Genomic DNA, 23,674 nt, shown 5'->3' on the forward strand with positions numbered 1-23,674 from the left:
TATTTTGAAAAACAGCTGACCGGAAGTGTACCGCTTTAAATGTCAGACACTACTTCCGGTGTCGCCACCTCCTTTGTCTCCGGCCCAAAATTTCGACACCAGTGGTTGTCTTTTTTTTTCTCCCGTTTAGTTTTGAGGATATATTTATATATATCCCTATTTTTTGACATTGAATGACATTCGATTCTGAACTATTTATGCCTAAAAGTAAAGCGCCAAAAATGGATGACCTGGACTACAGTAAGTAGCTATTCGCACAGGCTATCTATCGCTAGCCAACTGTGGCTAACAGTCTAGCTTTAGTTTATTAGCGCAGGTGAGAACTCAAGAACTCATTTAGCATTTAAATGGAAATAAAATACCACGGGAAAAGGGTGAGAATATTGTGTAGAGGTATGGGTGTACATGTTTACAATATTACAGTTTAAACTAGCTTAGGAAATGCATTATCTTTGCATGAGGCCATTTAAACATTGGTCGTTTCGGTGTGTGATAAAAGCTAACTTTTTAGCTAACCACGGTGGATTGATTTATAAAACCCTAACTAGCTTTTAGGCTACACAAAGGCTCGAAATAATGATGTACTTCGTTGAAAACACCAACTTCTTTAGGTAGTTAGTGTAGTGGATGCTGTTGTGTGGATCACGGCTTTGATCCAGGCTGTGGGCGTGGTGGTGGTGCACAGCAGCTGCTTGCTTTGCAGAGTAAACACTGCTGCTTTGACCTCTAGGTCAACGTTTTCTGCAGTAAACCCTGCTCAGATAAATGCTGTTATCCTAATAATATTATTTTTAATGGAGTTTACAGAGGTATTGATTTAGTCCGAGGCTGTAGCTTGTGGTACTGCTTTTATGTTTATGTCATATAGCAGGTGATTAAATTGATGTTTTCACTTTAATATAATGTCTAGTACAGTGATAAAATACAGTTAAGAAAACCTCAGACATTATCCCTCTAAAAGTCATAAATTTAAGTGACTTCATCTCTAAAATATGCATATATGCAACATACATGTACGTATGTTTAATAGCACTATCTGTTTCATTACCACTGACTTTATTTTGAATATCTACAGTGTTGTGAAAAAGTCACAAGAATCCCTTAATTTTTTTAAAGCCACTTAACCCTGATACATAAATCTTTCAAGCATAAAAGTCATCTAACATAAGGCATGAACTAGTGTTACCTACACATAACATAACAAATTACTCAGAAAATAGCCCATTTTAATTTAGCAAAAACACATTATTCTTTAATTTCTTTAGTTCAATTAGTTGATCCATCTACTGTTCACTCAAGCCTGGTCTGAGTGGAAGGATGGCTGTCAAGAAGCCATTCTTAAGGAAGGGAAATGGACAGAAAAGGCTGAGGCATAAGAATAGTTATTCTTCCAGTATAGGAAGAATATTTATAGCATACATATATACAAGAACTGGACTAAAAATAAATGACAACAGGTCTTATGGAGTAATGAATCCAAATTAGAAATTTTTGATTTAAATCATTAAGATGTACAGAGGTAGTCAGGAGAAAGGCACAACAGTGAGTGTCTACAGCTGTACATCTGTAAAACCAGATGGAGGCTTTGTTATGGTTTGTCACTGCATTTCAGCAGGTAGTGTTGGGGATCTTGTCAAAACTGATGAAATTGTGATTTTGATCCATCATACAATAATATCTGGAAAATTACCAGTACCATCTGGCAACAGCTTGATTGTTCGACATTACAATGATCCCGAACACACTTTCAGTGTAATAAGAGCATACCTGGATAGAAAACAAAACATAGCAGGACACTCAGTCATGGATTGGCCTCTCAAGAGTCCCAACCTCCTCATTAATGAAGCAGAGAATGTAACAAAAGACAGCCAACATCCAAGAAGAGCTGTGAGTGTCCTTCAAGAAGGCTAGAGAATTACTCCTGAAGACCACTTAAAGAAAGCTGCCTAACAGTTCAGGCTTGTTTGAAGAATAAAGGTGGTCGTAACAAATAACCACTTTCAAGCCCGTGAGAATTGTACAAACTCCCTTTGACGTGCATACTTTATTTCAATTTATGTTTTTACATGTTTCAGTAAATCACTGCATTTATTTCTCAATCTCCTAACAAAATGAAGGGTGACTCAAGGCTTTTTACACAGTACTTTATGTCTGAACTGGGTGCAAAAAGACTGCTTACCGGAAGGTTATCATGTTCAGTTTTATGTGAAACTGTTTTATGACTATCATGTCTTAACTTTATTTTCATTTTGGAGCCTGTAATTTGTTGTGCTGTTAAGTTGTAATCATTTTATGGAGGTTTATAAAATATTGAACACTGCCTATGAAAACAGCTTCAGCAAACACTGAAGATTATTGGCTTCATAAAATTTAATTTATTGCAGGAATGTTGTTATTTAGTTGGCCCTTATTGAAATAAGTTAGTTGTATAAACAGACTTGTAGTTTAACGTAACTGTGGCATTCGGAAACTAGACCTGCATTATTAGTAAGTCACTTTTTGTCCATGTTTTTGTCCAGCCATTGAAAGATTATGGTTTTGGCAAATGGTTTTAAACCTTGAAGACAACGACTGGGCACTCATGCTCACTATTGAGGTTTTCGGCTGTCACCAGGATTGGGAATTAAATATATATACAAATATCTATATATGTTATTTTTTAAATGTAAGATAGGCAGAACAGCAAAATGCACAGACTTCGGTTATGTCAAACAACACAGACTTATTGCCACGAGTATAAGCGAAGCAGTCATATTTCCTGGGAAGTTGTGCTTCAGTGGGAAATCTACACTGTAATCTATGGCGTAACCGTAAACCCCTCTGAACGCTTCATTATAACCCAACTTGCACCTCCCTAGAAATGTAACTACATGTCGAGTCAGCGCAGCCTGGAGTACTCGCTATTGGCCTGGTTTGCGCTGTGGATTTGTCATGTGCATGTCCACATACTTTTTTGCGGCAGTTTTTGATTTCATCAGTGAGAGAATAACCATCATCGCCTCAATATATGAAGAGTAATAATGGCATCAATATAAGGACTCAAAAATGTCAGCAAATTTCTTAATGGGCAAGAGAAGAGGTGAGATAAAATAGAGGGGTAGATATGATTGCCTCTGGGGGAAAAAATTGTCCACAACAATAAGCAGAGACCCAAAAAACTCCCAGCATTTTAATTGTTTCTATCAGCTGGCGCTGCATGTAAAACACTGGAACACGATCACATGGTAATTAATGCATAGGCACCACAGACAAGGATGCTGGCAATAATATCGACCACTTACGTAGGTCACTTTGTCGGCTTTGCAAAGATTCCCCGCAGAAGTCTAAGTCAGGCCGTATGTGCTAATGTAGTTTAAGTCCGTATATTATCCAGGTGTTAATATTTAACACATTTTATATGCAGTGGAAATAAATTATGCTTCTTCATAATGCAGAAGTCAAGTCTTGATTCCTGGTCTAGCTTTAGAGGCCAAAAAATGGCCAGAATAACAGGAAAATGCATGAACTTCTAAGTTTGTCTAAATTATAGGCAGTGCAGTGGTGCTTATGTTTGTAGTCGCCCCATTTGCATAATGGAAAACCCTGTTTGTATATCACAGTGTATTGCTATGAACAGAGTATAGATAGGAGTACTACTGAAAATAATTTAAAGTGACCACACCAAATGTACAAAAGTACATTCACTTTTTAGTGGCAGCCAAAATCTCAGAGGAGTCAGCTCATCACCCTGAAAATTGTGTAATTACATAGGTTGATGCCCCAATTAATATCCAAGACTATTTTTGTCATTTTTCTCTTTAATTAACCAAGCTTTTAACTAATCAGTGCTTTACCAGGGACAGGCTTGGAGCAGTTTCTCTGTCATAGTGTAAGAAGCATTTAGAGATTTAATTCTAATTTAATCTGCTTTATTTTTGGAGTCAGTCAGCGGAGCAGTGTTAATGCTGTCATACATCATATTTATGCCACTGTTGGAGACAGCGTTTGATTGAGATTGTTCGGGCACAGTTACCACCTTCTATATATGGAGCAGTAGCTGACTCATTCTTCTTCTTTTCCCTTACAGTCCCAGTAGACCTGAGCCCAGAGGAGCGTTCTGAGCTGGAGGACATCCGTAGGAGGAAGGGCGTCCTGCTGCAGGAGATCCAGAGGCTCAGAGAGGAGTTACGAGAGGCAATTTTAGAGGTAGAGGGACTGGAGACAAGCACAGAGGGCAGGTAATAAGAAAACCCACATCAGTTACTCTAAAAAACAAAACAAAGAGGAAGTGATATAAAATAATAATACAATAGAAAATGCTTTTGGAGTGATAAATCACTTCTGTTGTATATATGCTTAAATGAGAAATTTCATTTTCTGTGACGCATACTGTTAAAACTGTGGAAGCTTATATTAAACATGGCCTAAATTTCTGACTATGAGCAAAGCAGTTCCACTCACCTTCTGTCAAACCAGATGTTGGAGGAGCTAAAAGGTTGCACCATGTCCCAGTTTAACCCCTAACCCTAAACTGAATATGTGTCTTTTGTCCTGTCTCCCTACTCTCACCCACAACTGGTTGTAGCTGATCGCTGCTCCTTTCTAACCCTGGTTCTGCCAGAGGATTTTTCCTGTTAAAAGGGAGTTTTCCTTCCCCCTGTTGACAAGTGCTTGCTCACAGGGGTTGCTGGGACTGATGAGGTTTTCTCATTATAGAGTTTTTACCTTACCTTAAGTTAGCCTTAAACAGCTTAAGGATAATGTTGTTTTGGTTTGGACTCTATAAATAAAAACGAATTGAACTTAATTATGCTGTTGGAATATGTGATTATTGGCCTTTGAAAATGATTCTACCAATTCTTGGCAAATGAAGAAAGAAAAAAAGGCATTTTTACTTACACAAGTAAAAGATGTTAGTCTTTTTATAAAACAAAATATCTCAGATTCACGGGGTTAAGATAATTATGCATTGTTTTGAACTGTGACTCCTGCAAAGCTACTCATGTAGAATCCAAGAATAAAAACAGGGGGCTGAAAATATGTATGTGTCCGCTCTGCCTGGGGTAATATTCTTTAATAGTAATTCAGTTTTAGTGAATAAATTGAGTAATTGTTTCCCTTTTAATTTTCTACACATAGCTTTTCTAGGTGAATGTCAAGATTTTGCATTGGTGTAAACCTCATGTTCTTGGTGTATTGAAGAAGAATGTTAGTGTTTATAAGTTAAACAGTCTTGGTACTTGGTGATAGCTTTCATGGAGGTTTGTCAGGATCCATTTTTATCAGAAGCTTTGATTTGATCACAGAAGTAAATTATTGCCAACACATTTATCTTCTCTGCAGTAAAACTCTACAGAAAAGTAGGCATGTGGCAATGGGAAGGAAGAAATTCAACATGGATCCTAAAAAGGTAATACCTCAAATATTCAAACAGGTGCTGAATGTGTCTCCTCTAGATTCCTTGGATTGTGACTGACTCGTTCTTCTGTCTGCAGGGCATTGCATTTCTGGTGGAGAATGAGCTGCTCAGACACACTCCAGAGGACATTGCTCAGTTCTTATACAAAGGAGAGGGCCTCAACAAGACGGCTATAGGAGATTACCTCGGAGAAAGGTAATCTTGACATTTCTTCTGTCCCTTATCTCTTGTCTTTTTAATCAGCCATGTATAACTGACCTCTATGATTTGCAGAGATGACTTCAACATCAAAGTCCTGCAGGCTTTCGTTGACCTCCATGAGTTTACTGATCTCAACCTCGTCCAGGCCCTCAGGTAATCTCTGTCTACTGTGGATTTTTTTTTGTGTATTGTGGAAAAAAATGGCTTCAATTGTATCAGGCATCCTCTGGTGAGCAGCCTAGTCAACAATGGAAAATCCCACTCTCGCTCTTACCTGAGGATGCAGATGGAAAAAGGTTATGAAACAGAGCGGCAGCGACTGTTTAGCACACTTTTTTTTCTCTGATTTGACCTAAACCTTGACCTGTTTTCTGCAGACAGTTCCTGTGGAGTTTCCGTTTGCCTGGTGAAGCTCAGAAGATCGACAGAATGATGGAAGCCTTTGCTCAGAGATACTGCCACTGCAACCCCGGTGTCTTCCAGAGCACTGGTAAAATAAACACACAGTCGCACTGCATTTCAAGTAGAATAGGTGATACTGAAAGCTTGTCTTAAATCAATTGTTTAGTTACGGTGTGAGTGAACAATTGTTGTTTTTGAGTTCTTTGAATTCCTGTCAGTGCAGTCGAAACGGAAAGTAAAGTGAGGAGTGGCCTTCCAGAATATGTGCACTCATGCAAACAGTTTCTGTCTTACGAGAAATGACCTGATATGCCAGCCCACAGTCTTCACTGCTCGTTCAGGCTACTTCACGCCTGACAGTAGCGCTGAAGAGTCAGTAAAACATTAAAACCCAAATTAGCTGATGCCTGTTTAGGTATATTCAACCCCACTGAGTTCAAACCTAAACAAGCTATATTCATTTTTTGCAGTTACAAAGTGCTTTACATAAAATAATATAAGACAATAAAAATACAGAAAAATGTAACTTATGAAAAACTGAATAATACGTAAAACATGCTAAACTATTTACCGATGGAAACCCTTGGAGTAACCCTTTAAGCTTTTTCCTGAAATGAGTGCTTTCTGTCATATTTCTGCCCTGCTTAAAGAACAAAGTGACTGGGTTTGCATCAGAAGTAAATGAGGCTGGTCGCCACCTATGCAACCACCCTTGGAAAAACCCAGGAACTATTTAAAATGTTATCAAACCTCATCTTTATTGATATACACTTAGGTGTCAAAACTTGGTATTAAGGGGCTAATAGTTAAGAGCACTGGAGTAAGAAAAGACACTACCCTGTAGATAACCCCGTTTTTGTACCTTGAATGTAAACATATGTCTCTCCTGTTCACAGACACATGTTACGTGCTTTCTTTTGCCATAATTATGCTGAACACGAGCCTCCACAATCCCAACGTGAGAGACAAACCTGGAGTGGACCGCTTCATCTCGATGAACCGAGGGATCAATGAGGGGGGAGACCTACCAGAGGAGCTGCTCAGAGTACGATCAACCCAGCACTGCTTTTCTTTGTAGATGCAGAGAGGTGTTTATTCAGTGTTCTTGTGTTTCTGTTATTTGTTTCTTCAGAATCTCTATGAAAGCATTAAGAACGAGCCCTTCAAGATCCCGGAAGATGACGGCAATGACCTGACACACACCTTCTTCAACCCTGACAGAGAGGGCTGGCTTCTTAAGCTCGGTACGGTGTTTATGCTGTGATGAGGAGCACTGCTCTTCATCTCTGTCTCTGTGTGTGCGTGTGTGCTTTTAAAATGTCAGGAGAAGGGTCATTATAGTTAAAAACTAAAACTAGATGTAAATAAAATAAAAAATAAAACTGAGAAGAAAACAAAATGAAAACAATTTTGTGAACTTGCAAAAAACACTAAATTAAAAGAAAATATAGAGGAAATATCCTGAGTTATAGTATTTGCTAATTTTCCTGATGTGACTTTGGTGGGCATGTTTATTGAGACTTTAGATGTCTACAAGACTGTAAGTTAACTGCTTCTAAAAAGTTCTATTTTATTGTAATACCTGTACTTATGTTCCTAAATCTTACCTCTGGCATACAATATCCATGCTATAATACTTTAAAAAGACTAAAACTAACACTGAAACTAATAAAGACTAAACTGGAAACTCAACAGAATTAAAAACAAAAACTAAACAAAATAAAATGAAAACTAATTACAAAAAAATAAACTACAGTAACTCTGGTCAGGAGTGTGCATTGCCACAGATTTTAAAGTGATTAATGCTGTATGCTACTGTACTCTCTGCTAAGGCTTTGTGCTGTGATAAACCTTTCTCTTTGCCTCCAATAATCAGTTCAGTGTTGTGGCATAAAAAAAATTGCCATAGCATGATGGTGAAAGAGAAGACTCACTTTCTTGTGTTATGGCAGCCTTAAAATCTGATTGTTTTCTTTTGCATGGCGGGGCTTGTCATCTGTGTGTCACTAATATGATCTCCTTTTCTTCCTCCTCCTCTGTCTCTGTTTTGTCTTCTGTCTTCCTCCAAATCCTCCCTTTCCTTTTTTCCCTCTCCTTCTTCACTGCGATTTCCACCCTCTACTGCCGCTGCTTGTTTTCTCAGGAGGTATGTACTGACAGAGTTATTCAAAAAGTTGTAGACATCGATTAGACACGTAGATTTCTGTAGATTGTAGAAGTAATACACACAGAGCTAGTTTTCCTCTCTTGCCATTCATCATCATCATCAATGTTTTTGTGTTCCAGGGGGAAGGGTGAAAACCTGGAAACGTCGATGGTTCATTCTCACAGATAACTGCCTTTATTACTTTGAATATACCACAGTAAGTCTCTCTGTCTTCATTCAGTGTCTCAGTGGATGTAAACTCTGCAAACACATCTGGGTTTCCGGTGTTTATTTATAGTCTGGGTAGTACTGACCAGTCATGCTGGAACCATAGACAATATAAAAGATAAATCTATCCTCCATGACATCACTCATTGGTTTTTAAATTCTGATTCAGCCTCCAGCTGGACTTTTTTGACCTTACCATCTTGGTCTGTTTGGATCTAACTGTTTAATGGCTAACAAACGATTACCCAGCAATCCTCGGAAAAATCCTCCTGCCTTTGGGTGTTTTCACACCTTTACTGTTTAGTCCATTAAAATCGTTCACTGTGTTTTACTGTGTCTGAACCAAAACAGCTGCACCCTTTAGAGGAGGTAATCTTTGTCCATTTCTAAACAAGCTCATGATTTGTGCTCGATCTGATCCAACTGTGAGGTGTATGCAAGCTTGAGCTAAACACATTCCTCTAGCCAGGTATGCTTTGCATTCTGGAGCACCGTATGGTATTACAGACATGCAGAGTAAATGAAACTGCAACTAGAACTCAACACCTACTACTTGTTTACTTTTGTTGCTCCTACTCCAGTTACATTTGGTTTGTAGTGACACGTTTTGATTTGTTTTCTGTTTGAGGCTACGTCCACATCGTTTTCTCTCCGTTTCGGCCTCCCGTCCACACTGAGATGGCGTTTTCAAAACGCTCTCGAAAACGCATACATTTCAAAGCGGTGCTTTCGCGTCACAGTGTGGACAGCGAAAATGGAGACTTTCTAAAACGATGATGCATGTTAGTCATATGATGCAGTCATGTGACCAATTAAACTAAGATAGCGGAGGGCGTTATACAGCAGTTGTTTTGTTTGCTCTTAATTTTGACAGCCCTATTAAAGATTAATATCAGTCTGTATATGCTCCAGATAGCTTTTCTTCAAATTCTTTAACTCTCACTCGCATTTTGCAACTTTGTACTTCTGTGTTACTCGCAGCAACAACTCCACCTCATTGTTAGTCCATTTAAAAAACTCTGTGCTTTTTCTTAACATTTTGCCGCGACGTTTTGCAGAGCCGGCAGGTCGAATCTTCTTGCGTCTCACGCATGCGCAGTACTGGAACGTAAGTGTTTTCAGCCGTTTCAATGTGGACGCACAACTATGTGAAAACCACTGAAAACGCTAGAGTGGATGCGGAGCGTTTTCAGACAAAAATGCCGTTTTCAAATCTATCCGGGCTAGTGTGGACGTAGCCTGAGATGAAAGCAAACTCCTGGTAGATTAAAGTCGGAGGTTACAAATTCATCAGCTGATCCAGTTGAGAGTAAACAAACTAAAAGTGTGAAAACATCCTTAGAATGAACAAAATTTACAAAATGGACTTGAGGTTTTATTCATTATGACCCTAAATGAGTGACTAAGCCCATAAAGTCACTTGGAAGATTTTTACTGAAGTCACAGAGCAATGAAGTGCTTTACTAAGGTTTCTCATCATATGTCATGCACACATTGCTCATGTGCTGTCTGCGATATTAGACATGACGGTGGCTGGCAGTGATTCCCGGTGGTTGCTGGGTGAAATCCGTTGCGTTATTTGAACTCTTGCAATCATTTTTCCAGTGACTGCAATTGACTTCCAACAACCGATCGGAAAACAGTCAATATTTTTCCTCACGACCGGTGAGGGTCATGGATCCTTTTCTAGACCTGTGTGAGTTGTTTAAAATAAAATGAGTGGTAGATGTAACCGGTTGTCTTGACTTGGATTTCCATTCGCTACCCCAGAAACTCAAATAATAATAATCACTGTGAGAAGCTAACTTCTCAGACTAATGGCTTCGAGATTGCAGTGAATGTGACGCACCTGTTTTGGTGAGGCAAAAAGGATTTTGTGATCAGGCGAGGTAATTTTTGAAAACTGCAAGACTTAAAAATTTATTTGTGAGTGAAGGAAGAGCATGTTGCTTTGCTTGAAGCTTGCTGAGCCACAAAGTTAAAAAGTAGTACAGAAATAAAGATGTACAAATGCTAATCTAAGGAAAAAAAGACACATGGGTCAATTTAAAGGGTTTTTTGTCATATTGATTCAAATCATCATAAAACACAAAATAATACCCACAAATATTTATTAACTCATGGTTTTTTTTATTTACAGGATAAAGAGCCACGAGGTATCATTCCTTTGGAAAACCTTAGCATTCGAGAAGTAGAAGACCCAAGGAAACCTGTAAGTGGCTGTTTTTGCTAAACAGTGTGATGAACCAGTATTTCGCTTGAAACTTTCAAAACATTTTTCATCGCCTTTTTTTCTTCTAACAGAACTGCTTTGAGCTGTACATCCCCAACAACCGTGGTCAGCTGATTAAGGCGTGTAAGACGGAGGCTGATGGGCGAGTAGTGGAAGGAAACCACATGGTGTACCGCATCTCTGCTCCCACACCTGAGGAGAAGGACGAGTGGATCCACAGCATCAAGTATGTAAATGAAAAATGTCAAACAAAATGCGGTTAGTGATGGAACAGCAGGAAATTCTGACCAAAAACTTCATATTCTCCTGTTTGGGAGAAGTTATTTCCTTTTTAGTACTTTCTGTTGGGTAAAAGTTAAAAGGTAATATGTATCTTCTATCACTGTTTATTTTTCATCTCCTCAGATCTGCCGTTAGTGTGGATCCCTTCTACGAGATGCTTGCTGCCAGGAAGAAACGTATATCACTTAAGAAGAAAGAGGAGCAGCCATAGATCACGCCCTTCGCTCTCTCCCTGTCTTCCTCAGCTCCTTCATCCCTGCTCCTTACAACTCGTTCATAAGTTTTGATAACCCCTCCTTCCTTATCCCTAAAAGCCGTCTCTTCCTTTTATGAGGACTCTTCCTTGCTGCCCTATCTGCCAGACTTTTGAAAAGCCACATTCAGAGTGAGAAACTCACCCTGTGTGGCTGCCTCTTATCTTGGTTCTTACACTACTGCTGTTACACACTACAGGCGTGTGTTAGACCATATTCACACCAGTGCTGATCATCTCTAAAACAACTTTTTTGGCCTCTAAGCCACACTCATTATACTTGGTAATGAGGGACCTGAAAAAGCTAAGATTAGTTTGCACCTCACAGGAACTAAAAGGTTCCTTTATGCTGCTGGTTGTCTGTGTTACTAAACACCTGCGAACATTTGGGAAGTTTGATGTTTTCAGTGGAACTACTCACACAAAGTCTTGGAATCCGGCACTTTCTCATGTGCATTTGAGCTTTAGGGTTTAAATTCAGTAAGTAACAAATAATGACTCACTGCTTTGTGACTGGCTTGAACTTTCAGACAGTAAGGCCGGATTTAGACTTCTGCAGGGAATCTAGGTAGAGCCTAGTAAGCAGCTGACGTCGTTACCGGCATTTACGCTTCCGTAACATGTGGCTGTGTCCCAGTGTTTTATATGCTGCTGGGTCCCCACTCTTTGCTGCCATCAGTCTTTTTGTTTTTATTAGGGGTAAACATATTTGTCCTTATAGTTTTTCCACTTCTATGTACATTCCGTCATGCCCATGTCGATAGTTTCAGTAATTTCTTATTACTGAATCAACCCGATGTGTAGTTACATTTGTTGGGAGGTGCACGTCAGGTTACGCTGTAGGGTTACACATGGGTTTGCAGTAACGGCGTAGCTACAGCACAGATTTCCCACTGAAGCATAAATCCCCAGTATCACCACCAGTATCATTAAGCAGAGATCTTTTTAGTATAATAATGCTCGCGCGACTTGATTTAGGCCTTGATTTTCTGTCTTGGTCTCTGCTGATCTTGTCCATTTTTGTGAGTTGCATTTCATCACACAGACCTCCTAATAGCAGTGAGTTGTTCAGCACAAACACTCTAGGCTGGCTTGAGCCCCTACTGCATGCCTGTTGGAAAATAACTCTTATTTTATTTTATTTTTTTGGCACATGCAGTGGATTTTTGGGAGGTGATCTGAAGATGCAGGTGTGGATCCAAAACCAATGAAAGAAACATCTGTCAGAGATTCGTCTGCACTAGTGTGAATGTGGCCTTTTTAAGGTTAGAAGTCCTCTGAACCTAAACGAGACATTGCCTTTCTTGATTGTGCATACCCTAGACAAAATGTGAATTCACGACACAAACACTAATACGTCTAACGTTGAGTTAGTGGAGTGAGGATGGAAACGAGTGATTTCAGATGACTAACTTGTTCTCATTGCTTCCTGTAGTACTTGTAACAGTTTTACATTACTACTCGTCCACATTTGGGTACTGTAGACACGTCATTACTGTACATTAGCACAATATTTATATTTCCAGGTTGATCATGAAGTACGGTCGAGTTGAGACGAGCATAAGCAGACAGCTGCGAGGTTAAGCTCACGTAGACAATATATAAATGTTCTTTAGCATGTTTCTCTAACATGTTTGAGCAATAGCAGAGTAGAAAATCATAGTACCAGTTTGGAGGCTTGTTAACAAATCCTTTATACCACTGACACTGAGCAGTTAGCATCATGTTCTCGCAGATGTAACGTTATAGCATGCCACACATCATTTTCAGCACTACAAGACGAACATGTCTGACGTCAAACTGTTAGAGTCGGATCTGTCCGCTATAGTGAGTTTTAAGGAATCACAAAGGCAGCTCATTACAATGTACACTTTTTGTAAATAGATGTTAGCATATTTGTTTACAATGCGCATAGAAATTATTTAATTTATTCTTTTGTTTTGTTTTTTTGTATGAGCTACTGTTTTACTGCATGTCGATAAACTGAGGCATCGGTCGTAGGTCTGATGCGTCCCTGATCATGCTAGTGCACTGGTTTGAGAAGTGTTAGTGTTTCCTGTTGACTTGGAGAAGATTTAAAATGGAAGATTGTTAATGCAAAAGTTTATGACCCCATTCAGTTGTACCTTCTTTTGAGAGAATGAATTTTTGTAGTCTGATTTAACTGTAACCACACGCTACATTATTTTATTTATTGCTGAGTAAATCAGACCCAGTAAAGCACAAGCAGAGATTCGGTCTTAGGCTTCGGTTGTTACACGATCGAGTCCAGATGAAGTGTGAAGGAGCCGTTTACAAACCGAAGCTACCGAAGACTACAGCGATTTAAAATGAAGAGAAACGAGACGAGAAACACTTCGAAATATCACATAAAAACATTTATATATAAAGAATAAGACTTTTAGATTTGTTTCCCGTCGTCGATCTTAATCTAGTAGTTTAGTCAAACTCCAGTCCTCCAGATGTTTTGAAACTTTTACATGTATCCCTGTTGCAACACATCTGGAAAAAAATTAGTAGGTCATTAGCAAGACAATAACTTAACTGCATGTTGAGGTGGCAACCCCTAACCCTTCCTCAAGTAAATTTAAATAAATGTTAAGTGTTTGGGAAAAATGTACTTCTAAAAGTACTTTTATTGTACCATGTTCATTCACTCATGAGCTGCTGTAACATGAATCAAATGGCTGAACTGCCACCTTAGCATGCAGTCAACTTCTATAGAGTCTTGCTAATGATCTACTAATTTTATTCAGGTATGTTGCAGCAGGGATGCATGCAAAAGTTTCAGGACACCGGCCCTCGAGGACTGGAGTTTGACACCCGTGCTCTAAAGGAGTGTCTGCACAGGAAGCAATTCAGAGATTATAGAAAGTGAACGACATTCAGCGATTTCAAGGGTGTTTAAAAAAACAAACAACAAAAATAAAAACAAACAGGTGAAGCAAAGCAGATGGATCCAGAGGAAAAACCTTTCTTTCCTGAACTGAAGCTGCCAGTGAGAGCGCAGGATACCGGTGATTGACATAGAGGGTTACTCAGGATTGGGGCCACATTTCCAGTGATGTGAATGCTGTACCGGTCTGCTGTGGAGAGAGTGCTGATTGTAAAGGTGAAGGTGTCTCAGGATACGACTGATGGTGTTCTCCTCGATCAGCTGAAGGAGGTGACTGGGGAGAGGGAGGGATGTTTGGGTGTCTCTGCTACAACGTCTCCCACTGAAACTTGGACCTGAGATAAGTGATGGATTGATCGGTGGTTGGGTTACTCAGGCAACCAAATCCCAGAGTGACCCGAAATGTTCACTGGTCGGCTTCAAAGAGGTGCGACAAGCATATCGTTCCCTGTTTTTACTGCCAGGTTGAATGTCAGTCACCGCTATCCTGCAGCGTTGAAAGAGTCATCTGGGATCCGCCCACTTTGCATCATCAGCGTGTTTGGTTATTTTTTATTTTTCCCTGGCCATAGTCGGGTGAAGTCGTTGAATGTCACTAACTTTCTGTGGTTTATGATTGCCACGTCGCTGCGAATCGCTTCCTGCGTAGACGCAGCTTAATAGGCTGAAGTGTGAACTGTGTCGATACATCACCTCATCAGTTCCAGCTGTAGCAGCAGATGTTGATCATGTTGCTTTAAGCTGAACGGGGTCTTCCCTTTTATGATTCACCCTCCAGGGTGTCACTTTATCTTTCATGTTTGTGCTTGTTCATCACAGAGACTCTCTGTAGGCCTTCACTTTCTGGGTATTCTTGAAATGCAAAGTTGCCAAAAAAATAATATTTTCATTCATATTGCAAGAATGAACACTAAAGTGAACTGAATGAAGCTGGACCACTGTTTCTGATTCCTTTCACCCCGGAGCCGCCACCTTCAAAAAACGTGTTTATTTTGTATTTATTTATTTTTGTTTACTGTGAGGTGAAGATGGATAGATCATCTGTAAATGTAGCAAAAAGGAAAACCGTGATACATTGGTGCCAGTAAACTACTGTGTAACAATAAAAGGTAAATGGAGATGAGCGGTTGTTGTGGTTTTTCTGAGTTATTGATTGAGATTAAATTAAAAAAAAAAAAAGATAACTGTGCTAAATTTCATTTGAATTTTATTTATTTTTCTCTGATTTAACCTGGAAAAAGGACTACGCAACAATTTAATCTGAAATGATGACACACAACAAAGTAGCAAAACAAAAACATACATTTATACAAATATAAAATCATCACTGTTATTGCAAGTCAAACAGCGATAACGTGAGGTCTGCCCGACTTAGTGTTTCACATATCTTGGAAAAATAACAGTGATGGAGCGTGAACACTGATCAGAGCTACCAGAGTAGCATTTGGAGTCGCTGCATTAACAAATGAAAAATGAGACACTTAAACTGTCACACTTTTATTTAAACACTTTTTCAATGACAAACACAATGGGAAAATTCTAACATTGCTAAAAAACAAATTACTGTACAATAATAAATATACAATCAAGGCCAGATTCACAAATTCACAGTGCAGCCGACAGAAGTTACAAACTAGTTCAGTGAGAAATGGGATTTGCAATGAGAAGATATAAAAGTTTGGGTGAAACGGTATAATCAGTATTTTCAAAGAAGCCCTTTTATGGTACAAAACTGAGGCAAGAGTCCATGTATTAACTGTAAAACACTTCCTGTCTCACAGGATCTTCAGCATTTCTCTCAAAATCCAACATGGACCTATCTATGATACACAGATTCATAAAATTAGAAAAGATCAACACAAAGTTTAACCTGAAGTCTACATTTCTTTGGTGAAGTAGCTGTATGTTTCATGGAAACCTTTAAAAAGAGAATCCAGAGCAGGAAAAAAATTCTATGACTTTCATTCAAACTAACAACTTACAATTTGTCACCACAGCAGACCCCGTGTAAGGCCTGCAAAGTTTAGCACACACCCAACTTTATTTTGTCTTATTAACAATATGGCAATATGTCACATACAGCACTTGTCCGTTTAAATAAAATACTAACTCGTGGGTACAACAAATAATGGCCTACAGCCACAGAGTCCCTACACGTTACCTGTGAATAAAGATTTATCACCATGTTTCCTTTCATTGTTCATTTATTTATAGAAAATTCACTGATTGAGTTCAAAGGGAAGGCGTTGGCTCTGAGTGGTTATCTTAATCCTCCTTCAGTCCCCGTAGCTTCTCTTCATAAATGTTCTCAGACCATCAGGGTAACGACCTTCAGTGACAGGGGTCAAAGGGGTATCTGGCGACGCCTCCGTGAAGCTCCACCTCCGTGTCGGACCAGGCGATGATGTCACCTCTGAGGTGGCTGCCACATGAGGCCAGGCTGTAGATGTCGCTGGCGCTGAGTACGTGTGACCACATGTGCAGGTCCGACATCTCGCCCACGAATGACTGAGTGGCATCAAAGCGCCCTCCGAGAGTGTCCTGAATGGAGACGCACAACAACGATCAATACCTGATGATTATCATCTTCATCGATCAGAGACACGTGATGAACATCTGATGTTTCTCACTAACATATAGAAGATTATGTGAAATCTCCTGTGTATAATATAACAGAGTCACTGATGAGGTCAGATGTTTTTATGAAGGCAAGTCTGCAGTATATTGGAGCCTCAACATGAGCACACATACAGGCATTTAATACTGGGAAGAGTCCTAAATGGCTTGGATATTAACTCTGGACATAATATTTGCCTCTATCTCTGGAGTAAAGCTCGCGTTGACTTTACCTGCTCCTGTCCCAGGATGAAGACCCCTCCAGCTTTAATGGGGTGCCAAGCTGAGAGATTCGCCCCAGACCCCCGCTTCACCCCGTCCTGGTAGGCCTCCCACTGTCCGTCCCGTGTGGTCCAAGTCACACACACATGGTGCCACTTCCCATCACTCAGAGACAGGGGCAGAGTCGCTGCCTGTGGAGGGGATGTGGAAAACTAATGTAAACATGTTCTAAGGATATATGATTTCAATTCAGAAACACTTTGTTAACAGATAATAATAATTACTTTTAACTTCCTCCACACCAGGGTAAAAAAAATGAGCATGTCACTGCCCCCTTGTGGTTGGGTTTGGTCATAAGCGTGTTGTGTCAAGAGGAGAGTTCAGCAGACTGAGTGTGCCATTTTTACTTTTCATTAACATTTTAAATTCAGTTTAAAAAGTTTTCAATCTCCTCTGGTTTGTTTGTTTTTCTCTAATGCCCAGTGCATGCAGAGCCACTGCTGAAGACCGAAGAGCAAAATCCAGGCCTGAAAAATGAAGCCAGCAGTGAAGTGCCAAAAACTGCAGTTCTTCTGGTGGCCACTAGAGGCTGTCTTCAAAAGCAAGTCAAACTATCTTTTTATTGTGTGTGTGAGCCAGCTGTGCAGTGGGTGATTGTATAAAACTCCTGGAGTTTTAGAGCTATATATATATAGGTTCTTTGATTGACAGGTTTGCAAACCAGGCAGCTTTAGCAGGTTCCTGCTTCGTGTTTGCTAAATGGAGTCACTGAACTGAAAAATACTGTTGACTTCTGTGTGGTACAATATGTCCAGCTTGTTTATTTGTTGTTTTTTCAGTAAAACTCTGGTATTTCATTATCCCCGGATCCCCCAGTCTACATGTCGAGTTACCTCCAATGCATCCGTCCCAGTGTGAGTGAATGTTAGGTGAAGTGCTTAGGCTTAGAAAAAAGCACGAGTACCAATGGCTGAATAGGGCTTGTATTAAGAAATTACTTTGAGTACTCAAATTAAGTAAAAAAAGCACTACATGAGTACCTTATATGTATAAAGAAGTATAAATCAAGCATTGGTAGTTAATAAAAGTACATTTTTACAAATAACTTGACTTTGATCACCAAAGTTAATCTGATTTATTGGGTGACTTGTTCAGGTTTGATTGACAATGACTAAAAAACCCAGCAAAGATATCAGATCAGGCAGATTTTGATTCAAATGTTGATAAACTGACAATATTTTAGTTATGAATGCTTTCAGTTCATTTTGATTAGTCTTTTTAAATATTACATTTGAAATATTTTAATTTTTAAGTATGTATTAAGTATATTATTTAAAATTTTAGATTTTCATTATTTATAATATAATTCATTTATTAAATTTCATAATATTTTAGATTAACTGCTTTGATTTTTGGCATAGACTTTAACTATCCTAAGAGCGGCCTTGTTTATTGTAAATTGTTCAAGTTGATACACACATAAAAAAAAGAAGTTCTCTTAAACTGACAACGATCCAGACACAGAGGGGAGCTCGTGGTTCTTCTCACTCACCTTATCATCGATCAGCAGCTCTATGGGATTGTTCCCCCACTCGATGAGCACCAGCTCGTTGGCCTGTCCGGGTGCAGAGTAAGAAAAAGGTGTCCCCAGTCCGGGTCCCACTCCTGCCTTTATCCAAAGACACAAAGTCAGAGCGAAGATCTCCTGCAGCAGCGTCCTCTTCACCCGCCCGTACATGTAGTTGGTCCTCATAGGGAAGCTGATCTGGAACGCATCAGGACTTTTTGATTTCTTCCTGCTGGAACCTGCTTAAAGAAACATAACAACATTCACTCGCTGACCAAACAATCAGACCTGAGCGTGGTTTAAAAAGCAGTTTTGCTGAACAGCGTACCGGAGAGGTGCAGCTGATTGAGCATCGTTTCCAGCTTATTTGAGTGGAAACCAGTCCGCGGCCCTGGTGCTCTGTATCCCGTGTGTGGAAGGTAACTGTGATTGTCTGCTTCGTTGTCGTGGTGATCACCACCATCATCATCATCATCATGGTGGCCGTCATCATGGTCACCGTCTGCATCGTGATGGTCATCATTGTGGCCGTCATCATAGTGTTCCGTGTGGCTGCCATCGCTGTCAACGTGACCGTTTCGATGTCCATCGTCATGGCGGTCGTCTTTGTGGTCACCGGGGTGTCCGTCATCGTGGTGGTCATCGGCGTGATGCTCTCTGTCGTCTCCGTGGCTGCTGTCATCATCGTGGTGGTCCGGGCCACCGTGGCCGTCAGTGTGATGGTGCAGTTGCTGCTCTAGTGCGTTGATCTTCCTCTGCAGCAACTCCTTCAGAGAGCTGGAGTATGTGATGGATGTGTTCCTCTTCTGCAGAGAGAGGTGGAAACACGCAGGTGAAGTCGCATTATTAAGGCACAAGGTAACACCTCTGCTTTTTGTGTCTCGCTCAATCTTTATAAAAGACTGGTGTCTATTTATTTATTTCTTCTGCAGATATTTGTGTAATGTCAAACAAAGCAGTCAGTTGTGCTGCTGATCGGTCCCCCTCACTCTCATTGTGCTACTCTGTGTCTCTTTCCCTTCCTCTCAGGTAATCTGGGCTTTAGTTGTGGTGCATGCCCTGATCATGAGTCTGTCAAGAGAGATCACGATAATTAGTGCCAATCTTAGACCCCCTCACACTCGCAAATGCGCCACAGCTCCTGACTGTCTGTGATCACAACAGATGGAAAACACAGCACATAAGGGCAGGTACCCAAACAGACTTCAGAACACTCAAATATCCTCGAGGTGTTTAAATGTGCCCGGTCAATCCACTGCCTCTCTGACGTCCACCCCTGAGCTTGTTGCTGGTCCTTGGAGCCCACTGAAGGACATTAGAGTGACTCTCTTGAGTGTGAGTGGATTTATGCGATTAAGTTGCTCCTTTATCTAAAGTACTTAGTGGGTGTACCGCTTTAAGGCTTCCAGTGATGCAACAAATGTCCAAACAAAGGAAACCACATGTGGGAACGTCACAAGCCTCCCCCTACCTCATCAACTGAGTTATATCTACTTAAACGGCTTAGATACAGCCTTTCTTCCTTTCAACAGTTTAAAAAAGTTTTAAAAGTTCTCTATCTCTCATGCTCACCTGCAGGTTGTCCAGCCTCTCCTTCAGCGCCTGCAGCATCCTCTCCATCTGCTCTGGCGACGATGCGACGTCCCCTGGTGTCACATGTTTATCCTTCCCGTGGTTGTTGCCACTGTGCCCTCCGTCAAATCGTTGCCCTCCCACCGAGGGGTAGTGTGGCGAGTCTGGTATGAGGTTGCTGTTTCCATGGTGACCCTGCTGGTTGCTATAGTGCCCATTGTCAGCATATGAGTGATGGCTGGCCGCTCCAGCGTGATGCAAGTGTGAAGAGTCGTGGGGTGAAGCATCCCGTCCGAAGCCTTCGCACAGAGTGAGCTTGGCCGTGAGCTCCCGAATCGTCTCTCTTTGGTCCAGGATGATCTCCTTCTGCTGGACAAGGCTCTCCCTAAGGTGGAGGATGGTGGCTTTGGCCTCTTCGCTCGCACCCCACCAGCCAGCAGGAGGTGCACTTTGATGGCCTGGTCCGCTGGGCCCCGCTGCACCTACGCTTGGACCTGATGTAGGGAAGCAGGAAGGGTCTGCGTCCACGGGAATAGGGGTGCACACAAAGCGTGGGTGGGCTCCAAAGTCATAGTCAGACCCTGAACTGGCACATGCCGGCCAGAGGAGCAATGAAAGTAAAGAAAAGACAAAGGGAGCAAGGAACAGCTGCACAGATGGCGAGTTCCTCATCATCTCCATCCAGAGTTTGTACAGACAAAGAAGCTCGGCTTTGCTTCAAAATGTGTGATGCCACCTGAAGTAAAGGTTGTGCTGACTTCTTTGCTGATGTGAAGGAGGCATCAAGGAGCAAAATAAAAAATCTCCATCCCCAAAATATCAACTCAGCTGTGAGGAACTCAGTCACATGTGAGTTTGTTTTCTTGTGGATTGTGGTCTCTCTTCTCTTCTCCTCACTGAAGAATAGAAGAAACCTGCAAAACAAAACAAAGGATTTTAGTTAACGCTCTTTTAATAGAATCCATTGATTCTTTTATTGTAAAATGAAGCTAAAAGGTCCAGAAGAATCCTTATATATTAGTAATTGAGTTTTAGGACATCGTCAGATTTAGATAAAAGTGTCTCTTTTTAGCTTTTTGTTCTTCTTGTGTCAGCTTCCTTTAACAAACAAAGGGACAGTGAGTTTACACAAAGGTTCTTCAGTTCTCAGCAGGATGTGGTGAAGGTTAAACACCTCAGCCTGACATTTGTGCCCCCACTTAGCTTTAGTGTGTCTGGGCAGCAACCTTCATGGCAGAGGCATGTGCCAAAACTACCAGAACCTGTCCAAACAAGGATTAGTTCAAGCCAGAGTTACAGCGTGACCACGCTTAGACCTGACCCCTCCCACCAGTGCTAATACGGATGTTTTTAGATGAATTTGGATGGAGCTACAAAGGACCAGCGGTGAAGCAGGAGCACATTTTTAATATTAATCTAAATCTATGTGGCTGCATTTCTTATTTTCCTTCATGATCTGTATCATAAAGGGAAGCTGACCTCTCTGTAGCTCTAACGTGTCCTTCATTATACGGGGTCGGCATTTTGAAATGGCACACACGTGATGTGACAGCTAAACCTCTATGACCACCTGTTGCTCGCAGTGACCAGCCTCTCCAATGACTGTGCGCTGATGGTTCACTGTATTTTATCAATAATGAAACAAAGTGAGTGTGAGTGTGTGTCTGATGGAGTCTGAGGTGATTAAATCTTCATTTTTAAATGGTTTTAACGTGGGTGTTTTCCAGCCTATAACCTTTCCACCTAACATCTTCTGCCTCTGTTTTTCCTGCTGCGATTTATATGGCTTAGAGGAGGGACAGATGGACAGAACCGTGTCACACCCAATCGCCGCCGTTTAGAGGTTATTACCACCCACAGGTCCCTCAATTAACCTAATTGAAAACAGTTGTTGTGCTAACTTAACCCGAGATAAGTGAGCTTGCACACCGGGGTCGTGCACCAACCAGCAACATATGGTTAAGTTGGATATTTAAGTCGTGTGATTAATCTCCAAAACTGACAACTGCTGTTTGACCTGTGATTAAAGAACAGCTCATTCGGCAAAATGAGCAGGTCTCAGTTTATAAACACTTTTTTTTTGTAGAAGCACATTAAATTATAATTATCCCAGTGCATTAAAAGATCAATGTCAGCATCGACATCGCTGCCGTTGAGCTCTTATTTAATTTGTTAAGAGGTTTTAACCTGATACATAGAGTGCACACTTTGGCCACAAAATATGCAAAATATCCCCATTAAAAAGCAAGATTAAGCAATAATTATCCAAACAATTTTTTAAGTGCCAGTTACAGAGAAATTTAATGTCAATTTTGATGCTTAAATTAACTATTATATGCTGAACAACTCGGATTGTTGCCAAAAACCTCAATAATTTTAATTATTCTGGTTCTTTGTTTGTGAATTATTCAGTTAAATGCACAAAAAAATAAAGGAAATCTTATTGGTTCACTTAATAGCATGACATCACTGTTGTTTCTGATTGAACAATTATTCTTTTTCTTTTTCTCACAGCTCACGAAAAAGCATCTGAGACCTTCCCCAGCAGGTCCAACATTTGACTTATTACCCAGACAATACTGTGCAATACTCTAATAAACCAACATATTCATGCTTCTGACTGTTAAGTTTAGTGAAGCAGAGTTATAAGAAACTGAAAACAATAACAAATTAAAGGTGTGTACCCATCGTAGTGTTTTATCTTTTTAATCCAGATGATTCAAAGCCAGCACTCATTTTCACCTCTCTTGTATTAAATATAAATGCAGTTGCATCTATCACACTGCACTGAAATGCCTGACACATAAACAGCAAATATATATAATTCAAATATGTCCAATGGCACATACATGGCATTAGTTAAATGAACATTGGTGTTCTTACCTTAAAGCTTGTGCATCCACGCTGTGAGTTAGTTAGTTCCTTCCTCACACACTGATCAGATTGAGGGGATTTACTCCAGAGGAGTGCTCAAGTCTTTCTATCCCTCCTTTATTGTCTCTACCTCCCTTTCCTCTCCTCCTCTCCTCCCCTTCTTCCTCTTTGTTGTATTTTTTTCTTGGAAGGACACGCCTCTTTTCCTGTCAGTCTTTTTTGGCATCTTTCTTTCTCCGCCATTCTTATCTTTAACCTCTGACTGATGCACATGATGAGACTGTAAAAAAAATAAAGAAAATCACTGGTCTCACATACACATCATACAAAGAATTAAAAAACAAAACAAAAAAACCCCAACCAGTGTATAAATTCTACCCGCCAGTACACAAACATTGGCCTCACCTCCTCCAGCACACGTCACGCAGCTCACCTAGATCTCAGCATGGGAGTAATTGGCTTGATTAATTCCTCGTCTGACTAAGAGGCAGAGAGGCAGAGGCAGGACGACAGATGGCTGCTTTAAGGTCAAAGACACTCACACGCAGACAATGAAACCAGAGTGCTGATTACAGGACAGACACCTACAGTAAACTTACAGAAACAGGTTCAGACACAGAAGCATGTGTCGAGTTTGTGTTTAGTATCAAACACCAAAACAATATGTTTAGCAAAAATAAAACAACCATAAGAGCTGAGTTTTTATCTAAAATACTAGGGGGGAAATAACACTATCTATCTATCTATCTATCTATCTATCTATCTATCTATCTATCTATCTATC

At 40.4% G+C, this 23,674-nt stretch overlaps 2 protein-coding genes across 2 annotated transcripts; one reads left to right on the top strand and one right to left on the bottom strand.

Annotated features, from left to right (window-relative positions):
* The first annotated feature begins 66 nt into the window (after nucleotides 1-66).
* On the top strand, nucleotides 67-15,159 carry cyth2 (cytohesin 2). Its single transcript, XM_063487956.1, has 12 exons — nucleotides 67-240; nucleotides 4,067-4,217; nucleotides 5,323-5,389; nucleotides 5,475-5,593; nucleotides 5,672-5,752; nucleotides 5,977-6,089; nucleotides 6,898-7,046; nucleotides 7,134-7,245; nucleotides 8,288-8,364; nucleotides 10,516-10,587; nucleotides 10,680-10,834; nucleotides 11,014-15,159. The coding sequence occupies exons 1-12, from the start codon at nucleotides 174-176 to the stop codon at nucleotides 11,099-11,101; spliced, it is 1,251 nt and encodes a 416-aa protein (XP_063344026.1). The 5' UTR covers nucleotides 67-173; the 3' UTR covers nucleotides 11,102-15,159.
* Nucleotides 15,160-15,520: 361 nt separating this feature from the next.
* On the bottom strand, nucleotides 15,521-23,031 carry si:dkey-283b15.2 (neuronal pentraxin-1). Its single transcript, XM_063487175.1, has 6 exons — nucleotides 22,900-23,031; nucleotides 20,017-20,930; nucleotides 18,773-19,250; nucleotides 18,430-18,683; nucleotides 16,889-17,068; nucleotides 15,521-16,580 (listed from the first exon to the last, which is right to left on the bottom strand). Exons 2-6 carry the CDS (start codon nucleotides 20,695-20,697, stop codon nucleotides 16,371-16,373), a joined length of 1,803 nt encoding a protein of 600 aa, XP_063343245.1. The 5' UTR covers nucleotides 20,698-20,930; nucleotides 22,900-23,031; the 3' UTR covers nucleotides 15,521-16,370.
* Between the last annotated feature and the right edge of the window lie 643 nt (nucleotides 23,032-23,674).

Source organism: Pelmatolapia mariae, linkage group LG10_11 (assembly GCF_036321145.2).
Source record: "Pelmatolapia mariae isolate MD_Pm_ZW linkage group LG10_11, Pm_UMD_F_2, whole genome shotgun sequence".
In the NCBI taxonomy this organism is placed as follows: Eukaryota; Metazoa; Chordata; class Actinopteri; order Cichliformes; family Cichlidae; genus Pelmatolapia; species Pelmatolapia mariae.

What these genes read in the sequence shown, in the direction of transcription:
- si:dkey-283b15.2 (XM_063487175.1), bottom strand. Translation starts at nt 20,697, where the DNA reads ATGGAGATGATGAGGAACTCGCCATCTGTGCAGCTGTTCCTTGCTCCC. An exon ending in AGCTGCTGATCGATGATAAG is followed by an intron (nt 17,069 to 18,429) that starts GTGAGTGAGAAG and finishes TCCCCTCCACAG; the next exon opens with GCAGCGACTCTGCCCCTGTC. An exon ending in TCATCCTGGGACAGGAGCAG is followed by an intron (nt 16,581 to 16,888) that starts GTAAAGTCAACG and finishes GTCTCCATTCAG; the next exon opens with GACACTCTCGGAGGGCGCTT.
- cyth2 (XM_063487956.1), top strand. Translation starts at nt 174, where the DNA reads ATGACATTCGATTCTGAACTATTTATGCCTAAAAGTAAAGCGCCAAAA. An exon ending in AACCTCGTCCAGGCCCTCAG is followed by an intron (nt 5,753 to 5,976) that starts GTAATCTCTGTC and finishes TGTTTTCTGCAG; the next exon opens with ACAGTTCCTGTGGAGTTTCC. An exon ending in TACCAGAGGAGCTGCTCAGA is followed by an intron (nt 7,047 to 7,133) that starts GTACGATCAACC and finishes TTGTTTCTTCAG; the next exon opens with AATCTCTATGAAAGCATTAA.